This window comes from Liolophura sinensis, chromosome 4, assembly GCF_032854445.1.
Source record: "Liolophura sinensis isolate JHLJ2023 chromosome 4, CUHK_Ljap_v2, whole genome shotgun sequence".
NCBI lineage: Eukaryota > Metazoa > Mollusca > Polyplacophora > Chitonida > Chitonidae > Liolophura > Liolophura sinensis.
Genome location: NC_088298.1, coordinates 13,601,652 through 13,620,504, shown reverse-complemented (window position 1 = coordinate 13,620,504; position 18,853 = coordinate 13,601,652). Strand labels below are relative to the sequence as shown.

General features: G+C 38.1%; 1 protein-coding gene across 12 annotated transcripts in view; it reads left to right on the top strand.

Moving 5' to 3' along the window:
- The window catches only part of LOC135464639 (tensin-3-like), a 185,125-nt gene that overhangs the window by 126,212 nt on the left and 40,060 nt on the right, over positions 1 to 18,853 (top strand). For 11 of the 12 annotated variants that reach the window (XM_064742105.1, XM_064742104.1, XM_064742106.1 and 8 more), the window contains 4 exons: positions 3,576 to 3,614; positions 16,087 to 16,125; positions 17,821 to 17,876; positions 18,260 to 18,318. In XM_064742105.1, coding sequence (XP_064598175.1) covers positions 3,579 to 3,614; positions 16,087 to 16,125; positions 17,821 to 17,876; positions 18,260 to 18,318 — 190 coding nt within the window. In that variant the 5' untranslated portion in view covers positions 3,576 to 3,578. Of the gene's footprint in view, positions 1 to 3,575; positions 3,615 to 7,457; positions 7,824 to 16,086; positions 16,126 to 17,820; positions 17,877 to 18,259; positions 18,319 to 18,853 lie in introns of those variants that run through there. The other variant, XM_064742109.1, reaches the window with a different exon arrangement.

Genomic DNA, 18,853 nt, shown 5'->3' with positions numbered 1-18,853 from the left:
GATGAACATAAAAAAGGATTGACAGACAGAAAAATAAACGTTCAAACTCCTTACAGTCACAGCTAAAAATAGATACTTGCTGGTATGTTTACACAAGCCAGGCAGTTTCATTATTGTTGCTATGACTGAATCAGTACTATCTGTCTTATAAAGTTAGGTTTTGTAAAATAGCTGGTCAGAAACAAGTACTTTTTGAGGGATGGAAGAGTGGGAAGAAGAAAAGCCAGTTTTACCATGGTTACACTGTCATAATGGTGCAGTGCCTATTATATTCACCATTTGTTTTTTGTCTTTATGTGCCATGGTTGTAGCCCAAAGCTAATCTGGACGTTCATTCCTAAGCTGGACGTTCATATAGACTTCCACGTGAACAATTTCACAAAAAAAAAATATCTGTCCCACCTAACATTCTGTTTACAGGGCATGCATTTCTTGGAGAGAATTTTGGTTAGGATAAAATTTTCACAGCCCATCACCATGCCTGAAGTTGGAAAAAAAAAATTCCAAACTTGGCAGACGTTTATTTGAGTTGTTCGATTCGAAAGTTTAAATGGCTGGATTACAGTTGAAAGATGGTTTATCAATGCTTGCTTTGACATATTACATTTCGGGCGTTTTAGGAAATCGGTTGGTGGATAGCAAAAATAAGGTAGGGTTTGAGTCTTTTTGTTTTTTTTTTTTTAGAGAAATTGTTTATATGGAAGTCTATATGACCGAAGGTGAGCATGACGGTAGGAACATAGAGCTTAGGTCTGGAATACCATGGTTGTAAATGTTTTACCAGCTGCTAAAATTTCTCAGGTGAAGGCTCAGTTTTTGTGAAAGGTCAGTGTTGATCGATATTTACGCCATCCGAAAAACATAGATGTTTATCTACATGTTGGATTCATAATAACATATTATCTAAGTATGGTGAACAGGGATTTCTCTGAAGCAAATTATTCTGCATATCTGCAGTGCAATTGAGCACGTAATTTGTACAGATTGTGTAATGTTGCAAAGAGCTGGGAGCATGAAATTATAATGGCAGCTGTGAGCATAGCTAATGGGATTACTTATGTAGCTTAGCATGAACTGCACTGCCACTCCTACCCCAGGCCTATGTTTCACCTTACATGTACATGTAGATATGAAATAGCATGTAGTTTTATTCTGTGCACTCACACCTGTAATTTGATCGGGTAAATTGTAAATTGGCACTTTACAGAAAACGTGGGTTATCTTCGTTGGAAAAACAGCGACTTTGATCAGTTTGGAATTCAGATTTCATAAGAACTTCGATTTCTAATAAATTCTGGGGCTCTCAGTTGAACTAAATGCATGTTCGCTACTTTATATTTCTTGAAGAATTATTGTGTCAAATAAGTATTTAAGTATTCAGCTGGAGATTAACACAGGTTATAATACACAACATATTGCCCCTCATGTACTTTGGATTGAATCTGTTGTGATATGGAACTACACTTGTACCTTTCACCTGACTTTGATTGTTTTCACCTGAGGTTGATCACTCTCACCAGGGTGTGGTCTGACTTCGTTATTCGTAGCAGTTTAACACATATGTGAAGTATAGATTTCATGTGGGGAATTAAAGTGAGAATCAATGTGAGAAGACACATGAAGATGGAATGTAAGACTACCCTGATGGGGAAAGAAAATGAGAGTGGGGAGGGGATGGTGTTAGAGGGAGGAGGGAGGGGGTACCTCCGGCACAATGGAAGGCCAGTTAAGGGCCTGGGGGATGCAGAATATACATGCAAAACATCGGTCATTTTCAACCGGCAGTAACTCACTCATTTTTACTGCTCTTTGGGGAGTGTTAATTATTTGTGACATTCCATGCAGAAAACAACAAAGATTGTCTGTATGATAAAAGTGTTAATGTAGCCTTCATCTGATTTCTATTCTTTTTATAGAGAAATACTTGTGAAAAAAAAAATTGGTGGAAATCTTTTGGTTTTTTGTTTCTCCAGTGAATAGTTAGGTATTATTAAATGTGTACTAAATATTAGTTATCAGAATACAGATATGTGAATGATAACAGCCAATCAGGATTGCATCATAAATTTAGCAGTGAGATTTTGGAAAGATTTACTTTAGTGATAACAGATGGGGGTCACATACATGTGATGTAATGTGGAGTGGGTTGGTGGTGATGGGGGTGGGGTGGGGCAGGGGGGGGGGGGGGGGGGGGATTTATTAGGGTAAGGCTAACAGTATTCTTGTGCCCCTGGGGGAAAGGGAGGCCCCTCAGTTCAGGCTTCCTGTATACATGACAAACTGCCCTGCTTGGCCTTTTTGTTTATATCAAGTGTGGGAGTCACTCAGGTCAAATGTCACATCAAGATATTGCTGGAGAGAAGCCTGGTTTTCTGGGTCATCAAGAATGGTGTCTGGATGATTCAAGCATGTGTGGTCTCCTTTCAGAAACTAAAGGAAGTTCACTTGCTAAGAGTTGTACCTTAACTTTAAACATAAAGAAATATGCTCAGATGAAGGAGTTTTTTTTTTAATAAGAATTTTCATATTTTTCATTTGACATATTGGATGAGCATGTGAAAAAGAATTATGCTCCCAAGGAGTTCTGTTACATGTACAAACATTACTTAAGTCTATAATGGTAATTATTTTAAGTGAATATTTTCACTCCCTACCTGAGTTTTTTTTCGTTTTCGCGACATAAATTTATTAAGGTAAATTAAGTTACCTTAATAGTGTCATGGGGTGACACTATTGACTCACCCATTACCCAATCAGACTTTGCGCTCATGCATTTCTGGCCAGCTATTAATTTTCCAATCCTAGTTAACATATACATCTGTGCTATCACATATGTTGTAAACTTGTGAAGGAAGATTGCACAGTTGCCATGGAAGTGTGACATTTAATTATGATAGTTTTATGGAATTGTCACATTCAGCTGTGTGTATTTTGTCAGCGTAATTTTGTTGTAAAATGTCATTTACAGTCATAAATTAGGAACGTGTTGATGTTGCTGTGTTCTTGTGGCTGGTTTAGTGGGCATTGTGATGGGCATTGTGATAGACAGTGTGATGGACAGTGTGATGGGCTTATGGCTTACAGTAACTTGTCTCTATAATTTCTGACAGTATATTATTCCTGAATCTCTTATTTTAATTCATTTTGTAAAATCAATAAGACCAACCATAGACTGTTTGTATTATGCATTTTTTGTTTTTTTTTTTGTTTTTGTTTTACGTTATCATTTCTTGATCCTTAAATATGATTTATAGTTTTGTTACATGGACTAGGAAAACAAACCTTTGGTATCATTGTTAAATCAGTGTTTTTAAAGTGTGACTTTTGGCTTCCTGTGTGTTTGAACAGAACAAATGTATGTAATGTATATAACAGTGTACTTGTATCAGATTATTTTCTGGTCTGCTCGCTTTAACCTGACTGTCATTCTGAACATGTAATGAACAAAATAATTCTCATTCTAAACATGTAATGAACAAAATTATTCTCATTCTAAACATGTGATGAACAACATAATGATCATTCTAAACATGTCATGAACAAAATAATTAGACACAATCCCTTGTTTTTTCCAGGTAATGCCCTCCTGCATGCCCCAAGCTACCTACGGTCCAGTGAGTATTGGTTTTCATAGTTAATACCATTTGGTTTAATGTTTTGGTGGTGTATTACTATAGGTACATGTTGTGCCAAAATGAAATTTTTTAAAATAAGAGAGTCATTTTGGGCCCAAGTGTATTACATTTTTGACTATGAATTGTCACAGAAGCATCAACATACATTAATTCTTAGTAAGTTCTTGTTACGGTTATTTTGGTAATGTGTATTCTTAGCAGTGTTCATATTCGGAGCTACGAAAATGCATTTGTAAATCATTGCTGCATTTCGACAGTTGATATTCACCATATGGAGCCACACCTGTTGTTCCAAATGGAAGAGCAGGCATCTGGTTCATTAAAAGTTCCTCCAGCAAATAGAATTTTATCCTTGTTGAACAGAAACTCATGCTGATATACTCCTGGTGTCTACGGGCCTCTGTGGCTCAGTCGGTTAGCGCGCTAGCGCAGCGCAATGACCAAGATGTCTCTCACCAATGCAGTCGCTGTGAGTTCAAGTCCAGCTCATGCTGGCTTCCTCTCCAGCCGTACGTGGGAAGGTCTGCCAGCAACCTGGGGATGGTCGTGGGTTTCCCCAGGGCTCTGCCAGATTTCCTCCCACCATATTGCTGGCCACCTTCATATAAGTGAAATATTCTTGAGTATGGCATAAAACACCAATCAAATAAATAAATAAAGAAATAAATCTAAGATTCCAGACCATGTTGGATTAACTAGATCATATGGTAATCTTGCATTACAAGAAATTACACCTTCCATAACAGCTTGCATTGTTTTAAGTTGAACTGCTCCGAAATCATGATTGAATTACTAAGTTTGTTTTCCTCCCAACTGTACCTCCAATTAGTAATACACAATGCCACATATTGCTGTTTATGGGAGATTCGGAAGGAAAATTAGAATGAAAAGGTCTGTCAGCGATCTGCGGATGATCGTGGGATTGCCCCAGGCTCAACCTGGTTGTAATTTCATCATGATGCTGGCCGCCATTGTACATGTGAAATATTCCAGAATACGGCATAAAACACCAGTCAAATAAATAAATAAATTCCCTGAAAATGAAAACAAGAAACAATCCCTTCAATAGACACCATTGGTAGCCAATTGATAGGTAAGAAGAATATTTAACATGTGTTTGCCCTCCACCCCCCACCCCCTACCCCCCCCCATGCATATCTGCCCATCAGATGATCTTAACCTGGCATGTCCATTTGATAGGTGCTCTTGAGCCATCTGATTTGTTAAACCTGCTGTTAATTTCCATGTGAAGTGGCATGTCCTGAGGTCAACTCTGATTTTGCCAACAGGAATCCATTCATGTCCCCAATAGTCATGCAGTTATAGATGCTACATCATGACTAAAAATGGTAGTTTAACATTTTGTAGAAAGTGTTTTTTTTTTTTACCACCCATAATTAAACATACATGAAGTTCACTGAAATTGTCTTTCTCTTTGGTATATTTGACTTGAATTGTGCATACCTACATATGTATCTGAAAGGCAGGGGCGTAATGACGCAGGAGCCTCCGACCAATGCAGTTGATGTTGTCCATGCAGCTGGTTTCTCCATCCGTATCTACGGATGGTTGTGTGTTCCCCCCATGCTCTGCCCAGTTTCTTCCCACTATATTGCTGGCCGCCATCGAATAAGTGAAATATTCTTGAGTACAGCATAAAACACCAATCAAATAAACCTTACAAGCATTATGGTAGATAGATCAGACATACACCTTCATGAAGACTTTCAATGCCAATGATGAGCACGATGTTAAACCCCAAGCACTCACTCACTCAATGCCAATGATTCAATGCCACTGTAACTCTGAATTCCACCTGTATAGTCATAGATGCAATGCATTGCTGTTCAAACAGTAGAACAGAGTAATGGAGTGCAGATTATGGACGGATGATCCTCCTTTGATTGTGGTTAATTTTTCTTAACATGGGTATCCTTATTAGTCCGGGTTAGAAAGGTAGTGCTAATCCAGCGCCTTTCTTGCAAGTGTTGAGGCATGTTTTCTTGCAGTGCTGGAACTGTCTGAGAGAGGTTAGGCTAGGGTCAAACACGTCCTCAGAGACAGAATTTAACAGTTCTTTCCCACGATCATTCTGGTCCTTACAATCCGTGTTAACTGTTCACAGTTAAACTCGTCTAGTACGTACACCTCACTTCTGTCTGAAAAGTGTCTTTGCAAGCGTCGATTTCCTTGAATTCCAATTTATGCAACAATCAAATCACTCTGATGAAAATTTGCGCTTAAAGTAGGCAGCCACTGCAGTTTTGTAGAATCAAAATCAAAAAGTATTTGGGCCAAATTTGGAAACCATTCAATAATCCATGTTAGGGATGATTCAGTTCCTTATGATTTCCTGGCCCCAATTTGGAAGTACATTTACAATTTTCTGACCTGTGACATGTATACTTGATGGAAGCCTACATGTACATATATCTGACCCAGTTTTAGAAGGAATTCTCTGCGGTAGCCCCTCATTATCTACTATACTTATCATTGGCCCCATTATCTGTTACCATTACAACAACATCAAAGGTAATGCTTCCTGTAATTTTGTGTGCAATTACTTGGGCACTCAGATGAGACACAGGGGCAATTTGGGATTTCATATTATACTGTTTGTTTAAAAATGATATGACTTACAAAGTCACACGCAGAACAGAATATACTCCCTGTGTATATATAGCCAGAAGATGTTGTTTGATGCTAAATGTACTCAGAAGGAAAGAACTAAATTTGATGACTCAATCTGTTCTTACACCAGGTGGATTCATTTCTCAACAAGATATGTCCATATTTGAAAATACTTACCTTAGATCTTAAAATTTTGTTGATCTTTCAATAAATGTAAAGTAAAATTTATCTTAGGCTGATATATGATCTACGAGTATATTTATAGGACTGGCCATTGCTCTTCCCAGACCCACTTCTGCCAGTAGCCAAGTTTCATTTACAGCTTGTACAAATGTCCAAGCTTTGCCAAAACTTAAGTTAACAACCAGTACCAAATATACATGTACCTGACCTTGCACTCTATATTAAGGTCTCTGGCAGTTTTTTGGATATGTTTGGTACAGATAGATATAGCCACTGGAGCAATGTAGGCCCTGTCTATTTATAGGGTGGTAGTTACTGGTAGGGGTGCCCCTGTCAGACTTCCAAATAACTGCCTCATGGGCTTACTAATGCTCATATCCCTCTTTCATCCCCACCCTGTCTTCCACTGTCCATCTTCCTCCCCCTCCCCTCCCCCAACCTCACACTCCCATTTTCTTCCACCAAACACTTTTAAGACCACTCACCCTTTTGCTGTAAAGTTTCAAGTTTTCAAGCCTTCACATATATTTTTAATAAGTTATATTTATCTTGACCCCTGAAAAATCTGCCCCCACCCCCTTTCCAGTGAAGCTGTAGACACACAGATAGTTTCAAGTGGTTCTTTTTTCTGAAGTGCATTGGATTTGCAGTTGGAATGGATCAGCACTTTTGGAACATTTTTATGAAAATTTTATTGCATTTATAATCATGTTCTTAAAAAATTTCTGAAGATATATTGCAATTTCCCACAACAATATAAACTGACAGAAATTTTGTATAGTCTGTGTGTATGTTTTTTGAGGGGGATGGGGGATTTTCCAAACAACAGATTTTTACAAAGTTTCTGGTACATGTTGAAGCAGCTACTGCATGTGTGCATCCAGTCTTGTCTGAACAAGCAGGGAGGGGGAGTTATAGGAAGGAAGGGTGGATGAGAGGGAGTGGGGAGGGCTGCTAGTCATAGACGGCAGGGTATCAGGTATCACTTGACTCCCAGAAAACCTTGAGAGTCAGTACCACCATCTTGGCCTTATATCAGGGCTTCTGTGGGCAATTGAGCTAAGCCTGGGTGAAGGTGTGTGAGAGCTTACCGGCAAAACCTTTATTTTTCGACTTTCGGAATAGGTTTGAGAAGCAGGTAGTCCTCAGACTTTGTTCTTGTTGGAGTTACACGTGCCCAGAAAGTTTTGTGTTTGTGAGTTTTCGGATGTAGAAAGAGAGTAGAGGGATACACTGATCTTCGGAGTGGCTTTCATCGGATCAGATTTAACACTGTCATAACCCTAAGTGGTGGAGATAAGCTTGGGGATATTTACCTTGATCCTGATACCTGATTGGCTTATTGGATCTTAATTACCATATTCATTGATCTAGGTGAGAATGACTTTTTATCATTTTTTGTGTGGTAGGATAGAAAATGGTGCTATCGTATTCACCTGGTAATTAATTAATTGTACTGTCAAATTTGTATTTGCCTGTATTACAGTGGACATTAAACTGCGTATATAAATCGATGCAGAAGAATGTAAGCTAATATTAGCCTATTGATAACAATTACAGGGTAAATTTTGAGAGCCAGTTGTTCAATTAGAACCATATGTTTTCTCCAGTTGACAGGTTAAAACATACCTGTATCTAGAAATAAGTTAAATAATTTAACATAGGTGTATATAATGTATTTGAACAAAAATCAACTATCTGCGGGCTTTCAGTTACATGAAATTCAGCATGATTTCATTGTTCCCTGTCAGAAGCAAGAAAAATGCAATTTGAAGTATCTCCCTTCTATAATGCTTTCAAACAGTGCACCTGTTAATACAGACACTGGTCATTGTGTCAACTGCTCAGTTCATGCAGCTTTACGGTGGATTAAGCAGAATTAGACACAGAACTATACATAAAATAGTGCAAAAACTCCTTTGATCTGGTGATCAAAGGTTGCATTGAACGGTTGATCTTTGTGATAAAACGGACAGTAAACCCCAAGCACTTGATCACTCCTGATAATACTACAGAAAACTTACTCCCAGTTGTGAAGCCTTTTTCACAAGTACATCAGAGCCAAAGTTATGTAGGTTTCTTCTATGTTTCCCTTTTAACAATTAAGGCAATTTGTCCAGATGGTTATGTACATACAGTATTTTGTTGATGCTAATTTGTAAACTAATTCCAGATGTGATTTTAGACTTTCATGTACTATTTCCAGATGTTGGTCTTTGGTGCATTGCCCAGAAATTGTTACTTTCAAATACTGACTGTATTTTATTCCATAAACAGTACCCATGGTATTGGCTTGAGACGTTGTCTGTAAAATCAGACGGACATAAACTCACTTATTCGCATATTTACCCCATTCAAGCAAAGATAAATGTATTTGTATATGTACATAACTTTCATGCCACTTTACAAGTTGCATGGAGGGTGTGTCAGATTGGTGCGACCAACTACAACCGAGAAATAAACGTTAGTGATTGAAATATCAATACGACTACATTTGTTGTGTCCTGCATGTAAATGTAGGCCAATTAAAGATTTACCTTTTACAAAATGTAAACATTTCATCTTGTGTGAGTGTTCCAGTCAACTTTGTTATCCACATTTGCATGGGGATTGATGTAACCTGGATTAATTCTAATCAGTTTTGAAAACCAGTCATAGTCATTCTTCAAACTCAGCCAAATTGAAGACTTGATTTATTGTCGCTTGCCCTATTATACAGCTGTATAGGTTGCTTTTTTTTAAATCTAAACTTCAACCCTATAATATTATTATACATTGTTTGTTACACACAGGATCATCAGCTGATTTAAATAGTTATTGCAGACAGGAAATCAGACTGATATGAAGGGTCAAAGGTCATCCAGAGAATGAGTTAAACTTTGACATTCTGACATATCAGTTTTGCACTTTGTGTATCTAAGTAATTTCCACCAACCAGCTCATCATTTGTCAGTTGCTGCTGGGGTCTGAGTCACGAAGCACTCCGGCGCAATTTCAATTCCGACTCTATTCAGTGATATCACCTTTAAACCAGATTTACACGCATACATGTACACTGTAAAAAAAAAAGGAGAGAGAGAGAAGCCTGATGCACTTTAGTGCGCCTAAAATCTAGCCTTGCCTAATGGAGTGCCGTTTTACTGTGCTTAAAACAAACTGGCACAAAGCCAGTGGGCCACCTTCACAAAATTTGGTGTCCAGCTTTCGATGCTGAAGGAGTAATCACAACACAGACAGGGTTAAATTAGTACGAAAAGTTACGAAACAGGACAGTAACATCTCTGTCTGATGAGATAATCATAAAGATTTCTTGCCATACATTTCCGTCTAGAAGCATCCTAATCAAATGGTACATGCTGTTGCCAGCTCTTCCGTGGTTTTTTGGTGAAAAGCTATGTCAGGAACTCCTCCTGAGGGAGATATGTGTACAGAGGTTGTGTGTATGTTACACAGCATCGGAACTTCAAAAAGTAAACATCTCATCAACAGTGGTTTTGGACCTTATTCAATCAATTTTAAGGGCAGATGCACTTTTCCACACCTGTAACCCTTTACCCCATTCCATTAGTATTTTCTTTTAATTCAAATATTTTTCAGTATCTGGGATCTCCACATGTACACTGTAACAATAAATTGAGACCAACTGTCTTCAACAGACTAAAACATCTAAGTTTGTGGGGTGTGGGGTGGGGTGTGGGGTGTGGGGTGGGGTGTGGGGTGGGGTGTGATGGTACTAGTATAGGCCATTGAGTAAATAGATTGTTTTTTCTTTTTTCTGAGTCACTTTTACTAGGTATGATTTCTATATGTGGATAAACTTTTGCCAGTCTTCCATTGTTGTTTTTATTAACCTGTTGCAGAAAGTCATTGAGAAGCCTGTGATCTACATTCTTGAGGGGCAGCATGTTGTCTACAGTTTCCCTCTGTTGTCAGAGTGAAGCCATACTGATATCTACACGTATATATCATTTTGGTTGTACCTGAAGCACTCAGAAAGGGAATTTGATGCTTGTTATTTGTCAACTGTTTATCTTATAGTTTGATTGTGGTAACCTCAAAAATATTGATGTTTGAAGCTGTTAAGTGTCAAGAGAACCTTCATGTGATGCGACTAAGTTAATTCTGATGGGGAAATCAAATCCCTAACCAGTGGATCAGAGCAGCAGAAGAAATGTCTGTATGACAAATGTGTGACTACAGCCTTTACGATCTTATATCAGTGAAAACTTTGAGAACGGATTGACCTATGAATAAGGTTAGCAAGTACTGGTAGTGGTAAGTGTTATTTGCCCTCTTTTTGAAGGAATTCCTCTTTATTTATATAAAAAATACTTCAGAAAAATGTTCAGAATTTAATCCAGAAAAGCTGAAAAGGTGAAAATTATGAGTATGTTGTGTAGTTTCATCTCTTTCATCCCACTGTCTGTCTCATTCGTGGTTATTTCGAAAGTTATCCAAAACGGATCAGCTTTTAAATCCATGGATGGGGTCTGCTAAGTGACCAAAACAATGATACTGTTTCTCCGCATGTCTTTGTATAGACCCCATGTTAATGGGGGATAAACTTTGTATACCATTATAAAAATTTGTATTCATGCCACAAGTGGATGTCAGTGAGGCGTGAATTTTGTTCCACGACCAAGTTCTAGCTGACTGCAATATTTAGGAAAGCATTTTGTTTTGGCATTATCTACATTTTGAGGTTATTTCTTGTCATAGTTCATACTGAATACACTTGACTCCAAACACATTGAGCTGTCTATCTGACTGACAATGTTGGAATAAACAACAGCTATGGTTAACCCTGCCTCTTGTTTTCTTCCCTAACATTGTTCTTCGTTCTCAGCCAAGCCGAACAACCTCTTCCTATACATGACATCATAACACCATATTCCAGTGCAGCCAAATTTCAGCGGTTGTGTCAAGAAGACTACTGTAGAATGTTGATCTGCCAGTTTGTCTCTGCTAAGTAAACACAGGATTGGTACACATGTAGTTTGGCGAAACTCCCAGTTTTCCCTGGGAGTGATTTTGTGTATTCCGCACATATATTCACTTCTTTTGCATAAAGCTGTTGAGCTTAACACAGTTAGTTAATAAATTCTCAAGAGTGCACAGATTGTTGATTTGTTTATTTATACTGTGAGTTCTTTACACCACACAGTAGCGTTTTTCAGGTGTGACAGAGGTCCGGTTTGTTGTTGCATTAAACAAGATACCTGACAGTATCTGAAGCAGACGTTTAATCTAGTCATTTGTAAAGGATTTCTGATCATAGTGATTTGACCATATAGAATACTATCTACTCTTAACGGCCAGTACTCATGTTTTAATTTGCACGATACAAAGCTTGTCAGCAAGAAAGCAAGCTGACTTGATTTGGTAAATCTTTTTGGTGTTTCAGTTTTAATATTGAAACAGGTAAATAAGTATGTAAGAAGGACAAATTTAGGACAGATTTTCAACAGCATTTACAGTGTACCTAGAATTTAACAGTAAATTGAAATTTGCATGGAGATAATGTGTTCGGTGTAGGTGAATTAGAGTTATTTGTCAATCTGGGGTAAAGAAATATGCAATTAAGCAAAAAAGCAGTTAAGCAAACAATTTTTTGTGCATAAGGCTTTCTTTTTTCAGTTATAGACAAGATTATTTTGTTCATGCGTGAACATGTATGTTGGCCTGTTTATTAGCCGACACCCACTAGAATCAGGAGGTTTTGTGGATTTTCTCCAAACAGTGACCAGCATACAAAAGTGCAAGTGGATCCATTTGTATAGCTCTAACTGTTTTATGTAGTGAGTAACTTGTGTGGATCATAGACCACACACATCCACACAAAGAAATTTCTTTCCACTTCACTTCAGTGTGTTCAGGTCCATAGAGCCTGGCATCTTGAGCTGCAGTACCGCCATAGAATTTAATTGTATGTTTCTTTGGCCTGAATGCAGGCCTTTGTCTTTGTCTCTAAGCAGTTGTTTGATTATCACACTCCTAGCTATTGTGATTTGCACACCTGAATTCATATTCTCAAGACTTTTGCTTTTGTAAGTGTGTCTTGCTAGCGCATCTGGGTTTGTTTCAGGAGTGTATTTGACACTGGAGTGTGATACCAGACCTCAAATTCATTGGCCTGTGAATGTTACTTATAATGATGCATGCAGGGGCCTCGCAACATTAGGTGTTATTAAAGTGTTAATTATGGGGAGGAGAATTAAGGGGAACTTACAACATTGAGTAATGGGAACCTTTCCCATTTAAAGTAACTGAGGGCTGAATTGCGTGATCTGTTGTTTATTCCTGCCTTTGTAATTATGATTTGTGGTTGAACTGGTAACATATAGTAATTTGTTACCTGATATGATGTGGCCCATTTTGTTACCTGATATGATGTGGCACATTTTGTTACCTGGTATGATGTGGCACATTTTGTTACCTGGTATGATGTGGCCCATTTTGTTACCTGATATGATGTGGCCCATTTTGTTACCTGATATGATGTGGCCCATTTTGTTACCTTATATGATGGGGCCCATTTTGTTACCTGATATGATGTGACCCATTTTGTTACCTGATATGATGTGGCCCATTTTGTTACCTGGTATGATGTGGCCCATTTTGTTACCTTATATGATGTGGCCCATTTTGTTACCTGGTATGATGTGGCACATTTTGTTACCTGGTATGATGTGGCCCATTTTGTTACCTGGTATGATGTGGCCCAATTTTGTGGCCGACAGCTACAATATGGTTACAATATGCATATTGCCAAAGTGGCCTTAAAGCCATAATAATTTATTCCAAGCATGCTATGGTCCCTTTTTGTGGGTTAGGCATGTGAGTTAGGCATGTGAGACAAATGTGAGTCCAGCATCCACAAGAATTTATACGCACCTGTATATTTCTTCAGCAGGTGGAAGATTCTGGCAGTCTCATTGGTGGCATGTGCCTGAATTACCTTTGACCTTTGCTTGACATTGTGCTTGTTCCATATTTGGATTCATCTGTTTTGGCTGGATTGCAGGCTCGTGTACATGTATTTGAGTGGAGTGTAGCGAGGTTAGCTTAAAGACCCTTAAAATTAGAAATACAAACTTTATTGTTTGAGGAAGTTAGCACTCCCAGTTATAATTGGCATGAGAGATGCGACGTCTTTAATACAATCCAGGTCGGTGTCCTAAGTATGATTTTTGAAGTAATAATTCTCTTCAAATCAAATATATAAAAGTATGTATAAAAAACACTGTGACCATGTTAAAGGTATACATTTTGCATTGGCTAGCATGATTTTTATGCTTCGTGTAAGCTGTCATGAAATAAGTGAGTATTTTAATTTGGGTCTGTTGATTATACTTTGGATGTTTGGGGTTTTTTTTAAATCAGATTTGAAAAGAAACCAAATTCATTTGTGCATAAATAATGTGTTCCATGATCATCAGTCCTCAGTTTAGGCGCAATATCTACTACAGAAATTTGTGATTAAGTTGCTGGTTTTATAGCAGCTGTAAATCAGACATGTTTTCAGAATTATGGCGGTGGCTGGTTGATTAAAGATTGACCTTATTAAGTATCGATCCGAATAATCTGTAGAACTGCTCAATGCCTTTGACACCATGCCAGCAATGACTAAACAGTTATCCAGTTAGATGAAGTTTTCCTATTTAGTATAATTGCCCTGTTTTGGTTTCAGCTTGCTACGGAGGGTGGGGGGAGGGGGGGAGTTATAGTGTCTGTTTTCCTCAGTTAAGTGATATAGCCTGAAATAGTTTTCAATTACCTCTCTAAAGGCTTAGAAGGGAGTCGGAAAGTGAAAGGTTGAAAAACACACGTGAAAAAATTGGATGTATCTATCATGTGATAATGTGATGGAAATGTTGGAATTTTCGGACTTAAGTTTGCTGTTTTCAAGTTTCTGTTTTAAAAATGAATTGATTAAAGTGTGTTATCACTTGTCTGAGACATAGTTCTCATGTGAGTACTATTACGTTCATTTAGTGGTGGCTGTGGTTTCTAAAAAAAAAAAATTTAATTTTATTAACTGCATAAATACTTTAAGTGTTTCAGAGAATGTAAAATTTATTATGTAAAAGTGTTTGAGAGGTTACGTTGTCATCAGATATAGGAGTTTCGTCAATTTATGTGGAAAATATACTCAAGCACTTATACATATATAGACAACAGAAGTACTTAAACTGAACTGGCTTTAGCGAATGCACAACAACTGTATTATGACTAATTTCATTAAAAGGGAAGTCCATCGCCATAGCTTCCTATAGTCAGTATAACCCGATTATGGGAAAGTCTATCATCCGAGAGTATGGTTTAACGGACAGCAAACCTAATGTAAATTTACAAGTAACCCAAGAGCTCTCATATTAACACAGAGCCTGGTTGATTTTAAGGAAGTAATTGTTTTTGGGCCTATTGGGTTAATTACACGTCAGTTTTTCTGGGACTGCCACGGCTTCAGACTGACATATAATAGGTCTCATGGGTATATTGTGGGCTGCCTAATCAAGTTAACCGGCATGTTTTGCCACGGTAACTCCTCCTCGGTTAGAGTCACTCGTCCGAGATTGCCTGGAGACGAATGGTTAGAGTCTAGGGGTCCACTAAAGTTTTCTTGACCATCGTTACTGCCAATGTCGCTTTGGTGCCTGGAATTTTGTTTTTGTTTGTTTTCGAGAGAAACACTGGCTTTATTGCCCTCTTGACCAAGACTGCTTGTTATTCACATAGCAAGTGTAAATTTTAAGTTTTTCCAATCATGGTACGACTCAAATGTGGCATCCTGGGATGTGCGTGCTCGTGTGATGTTGAAAATGTGAAGGTATTGACCAGATTTTCTATGTGCTTATTCATGATCAGTCTAAATGTCATGATGTCATGTCATCAGCATATTCAATAGTTAATTATCCTCAAAATTGTCACACTTGTGAACAATTGTTCATGATTTTCATTTTGTGAGTCCAGCATTATGTATTTCATCACTGATGTGTTTATTAATGCTGTTTATACTTCAGTAAAACAAACTATGTCCACAGACATAATCGCTCATTGATTGATATAGATACGAACGTGTATGCAAAATGTTTAATGTATACATGTATACAAAATGACTTTATTATTGGTGTTTGTTGAAGTGTTGTGCTTACACATATTTCAGTCACAGGTTATATACTGTATTATCATCCATATGTTTCAGTTCTGTTTCCTCATGGTATGTTCACATGTATCGCAAACCATCTTGTGAAGGGGCCTGCGTGGCCCACTAGTTAGCATGCTCTAGCAGTACAATGACACAGGAGCCTCTCGCCAATTTGGTGGCTGTGAGTTCAAGTCCAGCGGGTTTCCTCTCCGGCCTTACTTGGGAAGGTCAACTCACGATGGTCGTGAGTTTCCCCAATGCTTTGCCTGGGTTACTTCCACCATAGTGCTGGCCGCTGTTGTATGAGATCAACTGGTGTATTTCAACATTACATGACAGATTGCTGCACATCTGGTGTAGTTTCTGGTACCTGCAGGTTTTGCTCTGATTCGGTATAGTTAATTCCATCCATGTCCCTGACAGCTGTAATGTGACACAAAGTGATAAAAATCATGATTTTCAAATTCAGTGCTTTTTGTGTATTTTCAGAACAATGAGCCTCTGATCCGTCAACCCTTGTCAAGAACTGTGAGTAAACTCTACAGTAGAATTTTGTCACAGGCCTGAAATAATTTACATGAACAGGTTTACTTGTAGTTTCCTTCATGGGAATACAGGTTGTTTTTACTCATTTGTACAGCCAGGTATTGCTAAATTTTCTTGTGTTCAATCAAGAGTTTCAGTGAAATACAGTATGACAAACTTTTTGTTTATTTTATTTTATTTACTTGATTAGTGTTTTATGCCTTACTCAAGAATATTTCACTTATACAGCGGGGAAACTGAGTAGATCCTGGGGGAAACTCACGACCGTCCTCAGGTTTGCTGACAGACCTTCCCACATGCAGACAAATTTGTTATGTACATGTAATCAGTGAAGGTTATTCAGTTTTGCCAGAAGTACATTGAGAGCCTATACAGGTTACCTACATCTGGGGGCCTCTGTGGCTCAGTTGGTTAGCGCGCTAGCGCAGGGTGATGACCCAGCAGTCTCACCAATACGGTCGCTGTGAGTTAAAGTCCAGCTCATGCTGGCTTCCTCTCCGGCCGTACGTAGGAAGGTCTGCCAACAACCTGCGGATGGTCGTTGGTTTCTCCAGGGCTCTGCCCGGTTTCCACCCACCATAATACTGACTGCCCTCATATAAGTGATATATTCTTGAGTACAGCGTAAACCACCAATCAAATAAACAAATAAATAAATAAACATGTAGTTCAGCCAGTAAGTATGTATGACTTACGTGCTTAGATGTATTCAAGTATGTATGCAAATCAGTGGTATAGTAATAATGAGCTTAGCTACATGTACTTCCTAAACTGGGAGATAGCTGACCCAGACTGTCTGTCCCTCCTTTAGCTGCCGCTTTTACTTGGAGAACTGCCAGTGGTGTAGTAGATAGAGCGTCTGTCTCGTAAGCCATATATCTGGGTGCCAATCCTGACTCCAGTCATGTAGAAGACTTAAAAAACGGGCGAAAGTTTTGAGACATGCGTGCATTTGCCACCTTTGTGGTGTGCGATGTGCTGTTTCTTTGCTCTAAGTAACAAGTTGTGTGTGTGGTACACTCATGGGATTCCCATGAGCTGAATTGTCTTCTTTGTAGGCATGGTGTAGCTTTGTAGGCACTGACATCACAGTTTGTTTAAAGTTAAAGAAAGCTAAAATGAAGTAAAGTTCACCATACGGACATCTAACTATGTATAAGAAATACTTTCATGTATTTTTTTTAGATTTTTTTTAAGAGTGTTGAAAGGAATTCAAATATTTGAATATTACACTCGGCTTTATGAGCCGTACTGACGGTATCTAGGAACTCTGACACAACATCACCTTGTTTTCCTGGTGTTCGCCAGATGGAAAGGAATTTTTGGGAACATTATTTCAGTAATCTTTTACTCATGGGTGAAAAAGAGTTACTCCAACATTCAGTGTGGTGATTAGAGTTGGGCAAACTTCCTGTGACGTCAGAGTTCCCAACCTCTGATATTATGGTCCATAAAGCCTTCCTTAGCATTTAAATATTTTAGCACCTTTAACTCTTTTAACCAAATTGACAAAAAATAAATGAAAGTATATTTATGCATAGTTTTCTGTGGTCTATTTAGTGATGCCCACTTTGATTTTTAGTGGCCTTTTCCTTTAAGTTCACATACTCATGTCCTATCACATGATCAGTTCAAGGAAGGGGTCCAGTATATGTACCGTTGTAATCTTTATTTCAGCATCCTCAACAAGGAAACAGAGGCATCATGAACAACTTAAAGCAAAAAATAATGAGGTGAGATTCAGTGCATTTCAGTTTTTATTTATAAACTTAACAGCTTTTAAACTGTCATTTGAATTTTTAATGTTTGAGCTAGTAGTCATCAAAAATATTGGTGTTAAAATCATTTTAAATACTGCAGAAGTTGTAAAACAAAGTGAAGATTGCACAGATTACAGTTAAACATTTCTTGTTTTTTTTTTTTTTTTTTCAATATGCCTGACTTCCAGGGATGATAAGTCTTTGCTGACAACAACTAACTGCTCTTGTTAACATTTACTTGGCTTGTTCTAAGTGCATGTAGGTTATTACATAATGTCCTATCTGACAGTGTCTGTATATCGGTATCTATGTATGTGAATGATGTACTCAACTGATTTTCTGATTGGTTGTTTCAGGGGGGCAGAGGACGACCATGATGGCCTCAGTGTCACATACATTACAGAACGCATCATTGGTGAGGCTAAGATTTACTGTTTTTGATTAATTTAAGTTAAATTAAAGGAAATAACCTTTTTTAAAACATGATATTAAATTTAAAAATTAAAGAGACCCTCTCTGGCTTTTTGAGCTAAATTTTCACTCTAGGTGCTATCAGTTAGTCAGTGCCTGACTAGGACAGTCTTGTGCTTTAATCTAGAACCCTCTCGTTCAGCCGCAGCTTTAAATCAGTGTGTCTCATTGCCTTTGTGTACCTCTCATCAGCTGTGAGGTAGATGTCCGAACAAACATTCATGTACCTCTGAGCAGTTGTGAAGGAGAACAAACATTCATGTACCTCTTAGCAGTTGTGAAGGAGAACAAACATTCATGTACCTCTCAGCAATTGTGAGGTAGAACAAACAGTCATGTACCTCTCAGCAGTTGTGAGGTAGAACAAACATTCTTGTACCTCTCAGCAATTGTGAGGTAGAACAAACAGTCAAGTACCTCTCAGCAGTTGTGAGGTAGAACAAACAGTCATGTACCTCTCAGCAGTTGTGAGGTAGAAC